Source organism: Sinocyclocheilus anshuiensis, unplaced genomic scaffold, assembly GCF_001515605.1.
Source record: "Sinocyclocheilus anshuiensis isolate Anshui unplaced genomic scaffold, SAMN03320099.WGS_v1.1 scaffold1203, whole genome shotgun sequence".
Classification (NCBI taxonomy): domain Eukaryota; kingdom Metazoa; phylum Chordata; class Actinopteri; order Cypriniformes; family Cyprinidae; genus Sinocyclocheilus; species Sinocyclocheilus anshuiensis.
Genome location: NW_015539980.1, coordinates 386669 through 393757, shown reverse-complemented (window position 1 = coordinate 393757; position 7089 = coordinate 386669). Strand labels below are relative to the sequence as shown.

Below are 7089 nucleotides of genomic sequence, written 5' to 3'. Positions count from 1 at the left end.
AGGAAACGAGGATCTTGGCTTGGAAGACCTGGAAGACCGCCATTGAATGAAACGCCGAAGCCGCCTGTCCAGCTGAAGTGTAGGCGCGTCCAGCGAGAGCTGAAGTGGTCCTACACGGCCTGGACGGTTGCAAGGGTTTTTGCTCTCCAGCCGATAGCCGTGGGCGGGCAGAGGTGCGCAGCCACAGACTCATCCAGGGAAGGCAGCTTATTGTACCCTTTTTCTTCAGTGCCGTCGATGGAAGTGAGGGCGGATGAAGAAGCAGTACGGAGGCGGGTGGAGTAGGGAGCGCGCCACGATCTGGTGAGCTTGTCATGGACCTCCGGGAAAAACGGAGAGGAACGCTGACTAGGGGCCTGGCGGCGCCCCGGCAGGAACCACTCATCCAGACGGCTGCGAGAGGGCTCCTCTGGCGGACAGCACTCTAAACCCAGCTCTTCAACCGCTTTGGAGAGGATACGGATAAGCTCTACATCCATCCCGTCTTTGGTGGCGCGGGGTGCGGATGATGGCGAGGGGGTGGGGTCATTCACCGAGCCCAATAGCTCCTCTGCATCCGATGCTGCCAATGACATGCTGTCATCAAGCAGCTCGTCCTCACTTCCCCCAAATAAGATCAGGTTGCTCGCACCAGCAGAGGGATGCTGATCAGATTGGGAGAAAAGGACGTGAGAATACTCTCTCTGGGGCGAGAGCGAGGCACGTGGGATCTGGGCCGACGTGGGCTCGCTTGCAGCCGGTCGCTCGAGCCCTCTGCCCCTCTGTTTTTTCCTCACAGGTCCCTGGGAGGAAGAAAACAGGAGGGCGCGAGGGGCGGAGCCGCTCTCTGAAAAGAAAGCGATCCGTGAGCGGAGAGAGATGAGACTGAAGCTTTCGCAATGAGAACAAATAGCTCCAACAGCTCCGCTGCCTAACCATTGGTTCGTTTTTAATACACTGCACGAACCAATGGCCGTGAATGAAAAAAAGGCTTCAGTTCAGGAGAAAAAAGGCTTTTTCCCATATGCGTCTAGCAAGACACAGTACGAGTGTAGTAGCGAAAGGGAACCAGTTATTTTAAATTGTTATAATATTTAACAATTGTACTGTTCTTACTGTATTTTTGATTAAATCATTGCAGCCTTGGTGAGCATTCTTTAAAAAAAAAAGAAAAAAGAAAAATCAATATATAAACATATAAATCTTTCCAACCCTAAGCTTTTGAACAGTAGCGTACAAAAGGAAAAGTCAAGTACAAGATGTTTTGGTACGGTGATATTAATAGGTGTTGTTCCAGTGTTTTATTTTTATAATACTGCGGGGGGAGGGGAGGTCTTCTCGTCGAGGACACGTGAGTTGGGAAAATCTCTGGCCTACTTCAGCTTTGTGATTATTCGGGCTGTACGCTACATAAATAACCATCAAAGCCTTTTTCTGATTTTTTGATTATGGAAGCCAGCAAAATTGTTTCCTGTGTAATCAAGCCCATCAATATGAAGATGGTCCTCCGTAAAAAACAAACCCAGGCAGAATCATAGAGAGGCAAAGAAATAACAAGGTGCACCTGATTATACCGATCCATGAGGGATGTGTGTAAACCGTTCCACAGCTGCTTCTGCTTGAAGAAGGATGATAAATGAGGGATAGCATCAAATTATTTAACATGTACAACCTGTCTTTTTTTTCAGACACAAACAAAACCCTTCCTCTCCCGTGAAACACCACGAGCAGTTCATTACACCTGCTAGAATGTATTCAGCTGTGAAATCAGAGTCACAAATGGCTTGGATACTGATAGGCTATGATGTATTTTGGTATGTATTGTTTGATTCAAAATTCAAACTTCAAAGAAAATGCTCTTAGGTAATTGTTTATTAATGATTTTCAGAGTGGATTGCAATTGAACACCCAGGGATATGCTCTTCCATCTCTACACAGCGCAGCTGGAATAGAAATGATTTACGCTGGGACTCATGCATGTGAATGTGGCTTGAAGGCACAGAACAGCTGTAGCTGTCGATCAAAATCAAAGATTCAGTAACAAGTGATACATTTTGCTGCTGATCGCAACAGACACTATATTATTAGTTGTAGACTTTTTATAGGAATTTAAGGCAAAATATTGTAGCTAGAATAATTAAATATGATTACTAATTAAATTAATGGTGTGTCACTGGAAATCTCTCAGCAGTCAAACACTTAAAAAAAAAATTCAAAGTTATAAAAATTATACTTGCCATTTCTTTGCAAGTATTTGTGAAATTTACCAGCCATTATTGAATGAAAACAGTTTATTTTTTTTTTCTATTTCTTTTTTAAGTGAGTACATTGTAAGTCATTTAAACATGTTTTTTTTTGCATTTTTTGCATTTTAATGTTCAAATGTCCCACAAAGGTAAAAAAAAAGCCAGTGTGAAACTGCATTGTGCAACACTAAGCATGACTTGCATGTGTAATTCCGCGAGCCTGTCATATCGGAATATATAAATACTTGTTTTACATTTTTAAGATTTGAATAAAGAGTCAAGAAAGACTTAAAAATTGTGGCTGATATTATACTCAATTCATTCATTACGCTGCAATGGAGGGTCAGATTGAGCACATTGCATTGTAGGAAACAGTATCCTAAGCAGTGCTTTGTTGTATGCTGTACATTTGGTCAAATGCAGTAGGTCATATTTTATATGCATACACAAAATTCACATAATATGCGCAGTATATAGTATATACTTAATCCTGCAGTAATAAGAGTGATAATGATAGTGGGCCGTTCTGAACACAGTCATTAACATTAGATCTACTGTAAGACCACAAACAGACTAATTCTGCCCTCTATTGGATAATAAGAGAAGGCATCTGAACGATCCAATCAAAATCTTTAGATTTGAATGAAAACATCTCACCAAGACCCAAAAAAAAAAAAAAAAACCTGACTGTTTCTTCCAACTTGCAAATCCGTGAAAGGAGCTTTACTTTCACTGTTAATAATATGCCGTGTGTAAAGGTGTGTGATGTACAATATTCATCAAAATCTGAAAGTATGACAAAAATATGTCCTAACAGGAAGTGTCATGAGTAATCAATGCATGAACGCCCGACGGGCCGCAGGAGTCTGTAACAGTCAGCAGATGATGATGATGAATGGGGCCTACGGTTGTGTTTGCTTTTGTGCTTGTCTCTGACAATGGCCTGTTGGGACAAGTTACCGGTGGAATCAGAAGAGGAAAGTTTGACAAAGTTTGGAAGTGAACTGATGTGTTCGCCCATGAACTCACAATTAAACCGAGAACAAAGAATTTAAGGTGCTTTTGAACAAAGATAAGGAGCTTCAATGCGCGGAAACTTTTGTTACTTGCGTTATCCTTCACACAGAACAAGTGGAGCCAAGTTTTAATTGATAAGTGTAACGAGACTTTAAGAATTTTATCCGGAAAGCCTGGTCAAGTTACAGATAATCTTATGACAGTATATGGTTACACTTTATTTTAAGGTGTTCTTGTTACAATGTAATTATACATTTAACTACTGAGTAATATTGATTAACTACATGTACTTACTACATGGTTAGGGTTTGGCTTAGGGTTACTTGTGCATAATTTATTGTTATTATAGTAGTAAGTACATGGGGTAGTAATGTAGAATAAGGAAATAATATGTGCTTTATAAGTAATAAACAGCCAATAAGCTTGTAAAATGCATGTTAATAAGCAACTAGTTAGTCAGTGAGAATTGGTCCCTAAAGTGTTACTAAATTTGCTGAATTACAATCTACAGAAATCCATTATTAAAGAGGATTTTCATTATTCCAACACAAGTTTTGCAAGAAAACACAATTAATAATGTAATTAATAATGCTTCATGTTGTTTGCTGCATGGTAAATGAATGTGAAGTATTATTCCACCATAACCCATAAAACAAAAGATAACTTTAAATGTATTAAATGTAACATATTTAAATAGAAAACTATATAAATCATTACAATTATACATTAATATTGCTTAAAGTTCACACAAATTTAAAGCAATTCTGGAATTAAATTGACATCTAATTCTCAGTTCAATTCTAAATGAACACAACTATCTAATGCTCACACAGCCGCCAGTGATTCTTAAACAATCTGTCCACTTGGAACAAATGAGGTTAAATTCGTTTAAAATAAATTGTCAAAATAAATCAAGTGTGTCTGATCTCATATGACAGCTTTTAACTGACCTTTAAGTGAAATGTGTCGCTGTGTCGGTGTTATGGAATCCTGATGATGTTGCAAATCGTGTTCATTTGTGAGTCTAATTACAAAATCAACAAGTAATTAGCAGTAATTGAGACAGCAAACACATGTAAGCTTAATAAATCCAGGAGAACTGTTGACGGTAATTAACTTCCTGACATTTACACGTCTGTGATGCAGACATTAGCATTACAAGAGATGTCTCATGGCAATTTAGAACTTATCAAGAGTATGAAACGCTTGAACAGAAATAACTCAAACACTGACCTCGCAAATTTGACACTGGTAATACAATCAAGTGAAACTAAAGGAATTTTCAGTTCAGACTCATCTGTGACATACTGCTGTTACCACTCATCCTTTAGTTTGTAAAAATAAAATAAACAGTAGTAACAGACTTGATGGAAGACTATGGGACGAGGCTTTAAAAGCAAATGTATGCTATATGGGAAGAGCGAAGAAAATAGCCAGGAATAGGAATCGTTCATCAAAAAAAAGGTCTGTCATTATTGAATTATTCAATTTAGTGTAAATGAATATAAATATGGAGACACAAGATTTGAAGGAAGGGGTTTATTTATTTAGCTTGTGTGTGCTTGTGTGTTTTATGACAGATGTGTTGCTGTATAAAAGAAGCTTTGTGAAGAATTAAAAGTTTCTACTTTTGTGTTCCTCTGACAAAATGGGTTTGAAACAAGCTGTAAAGATGTTCGGTGAACTTCTCCTTGAACCATTTCTTTCTTGTTTTGCTTCAGTTGGGAACCAATTCTCACTATTAACTATGACTTTTGCCTCAATAAACTTCTCATTTGCTGCTTATTAATAGTTTAGTTGTTAAGTTTAGGTATGAGGTAGGACTAAGAGATGCACAATATGGTCATGCAGAATATGTGTGCTGCTAATATGCATGCTAATAAGCAACTAGTTAATAGTGACAATTGGTCCTTTTTTTCCTTTATAAAAACAAGTTCGACTCACCCACACTGATGTAGTTGGCGGCCAGGAAGAAGTTCCAGTGTAAGAGTGTGCTGCTGCGGGACGAATCCGTGTCATTGATGAAGCTTACAGATCTCATGGACAAATTGGGAGAATCCGTACTGATGCTCTGACTGCCAGAGAACAGGGAGGTGTTCAGAGAGACTGCATCCATATTGCTTAGTTTGTTTTCATTCAAAAGAAATTCACATGCAAATGCATTCAGCAGCCCCAGAAACAGTCAAGCGTGATTCCGGTTCTACAGAAAGTTATCCGTTGGTGCTCTTGATAAAAAAGAAAGATCCTCTGGTTTCCAGTGTACAGCAGGACATTCAGCAGATGTTCAGCGTCTGGGTTTGGGAGTGATTGTGGTTGGAGGTGTGCTACAACCGTCTGACGGAGCTCCACAGCCAGTAATTGACCTGTAGACACGAGGTCAGTGTGCCAATGACCCGCAGCAAAACCACACCTGCAGAGTGAAGCACACCTGTGAACACAGAGCACACGCAAGACTTTCACACAAACATTTTATAACAATGTTTATACTCATCTTTCGGTGGAAAAAGAGTTGTGATCACACATTATGTTAAGTATTATAACAAAACTAACAAAAACAAAAAAAAAGAATAGTAACATTCACCCTGGTGCAGTATCTTTCTCCATAGACATAGACCAAAGTCTGTTGCTTACTCTGAACCCGGAATACTATTACAATTTGTGTCATAAACTGTGTATATTATCCGTATAACTAATAACAAATAATGAGATGTATACAAACACTCATTTTCGATGCGCAACATTACTAATGCTAACACTGTGTCCTAAAGAGCCCTTCCGCTGTTTCCTCAGCGTTCACTTACGCAATCATCACTTTTTAATGCCATGGGGGCTTTACACAAACCACAAAACACAAATCCTTCGCTCCTGCAGCAAACGGAAAGTCTGAGGATTGTCAGCAGAAGCTGTTTATCTGATTGAGACTCTGCACTATGTGATTAGCTGATCTGAGAGATAACCTCATATACGCCAGTGAGTCAGACGCACCTAATGAACTGATCGCTGCACCACAGACAGTAATCACAAACATACACTTCAAGAGCTTTGTGAATGATGAGTGATTCATTAAGGAGAGCACACGTGGTGATTCAGGAGATGTTCCACATCTTTTACCAGCAGAAAAAAAAAAAACATGTTTGGGAAGAATGTGGGTGGCAGAGCTCTGTGATTGATTGTTCAGTCTCTAGAAATATTTGTTGACTTTAGCTACAAATATTATGGAACACAAATCTCTTGCAAATCAAACCCAAATTAGCAGTATTGACTCCAAACATTCCAAAATAAGCCTGGAGTTTGAAAGCATTCCTTCATATAAATATTCATCCCAAAAAAAATGATATTTGAAATACATGCTAAATATATATTTTGCAAACAGATAAGCTCAATGAAATATATTTATGAAATAGAAAATATATTTAGTTTCAAACTTCGTATGTCAAAATACATTTCTAAATATATTTCAGGGGCAAGAGAATACATTTACAGTAGCCTACATTTAGGCTAGATACAAATGCAGGTGGCCTACTGGAGATCGAAACTCAATTTATAATATTTAATATTTTTTATATATATTGCAATATATTTTTGGAGCATTTTAAATTATGTTCCTTACTGAAGTTTACTCAAATGTGTTATATGTTCACAGGTGTTATAGACAAGTTTTAGTCAAGTTTTTCTTCATATGTGACATGCAAATGTATTTCTTGGACTGAAATATATAGAGCAAAATATATATTTTTAAATGCATTTAAAAATATTTATATATTTATAATATATATTAAAAATATTATAACAAATAATACAAATATATTGGTAGAAAATATATTTACGCAGATAAATATTTTGGCCA

At 38.0% G+C, this 7089-nt stretch overlaps 1 protein-coding gene across 5 annotated transcripts in view; it reads right to left on the bottom strand.

Moving 5' to 3' along the window:
• Positions 1–7089, bottom strand: part of LOC107687112 (1-phosphatidylinositol 4,5-bisphosphate phosphodiesterase eta-2-like) — a 137246-nt gene that overhangs the window by 121835 nt on the left and 8322 nt on the right. For 2 of the 5 annotated variants that reach the window (XM_016484312.1, XM_016484311.1), the window contains exon 2: positions 5187–5652. In XM_016484312.1, coding sequence (XP_016339798.1) covers positions 5187–5358 — 172 coding nt within the window. In that variant the 5' untranslated portion in view covers positions 5359–5652. Of the gene's footprint in view, positions 1–5186; positions 5696–7089 lie in introns of all 5 variants that reach the window. The other 3 variants (XM_016484310.1, XM_016484307.1, XM_016484309.1) reach the window with 2 other exon arrangements.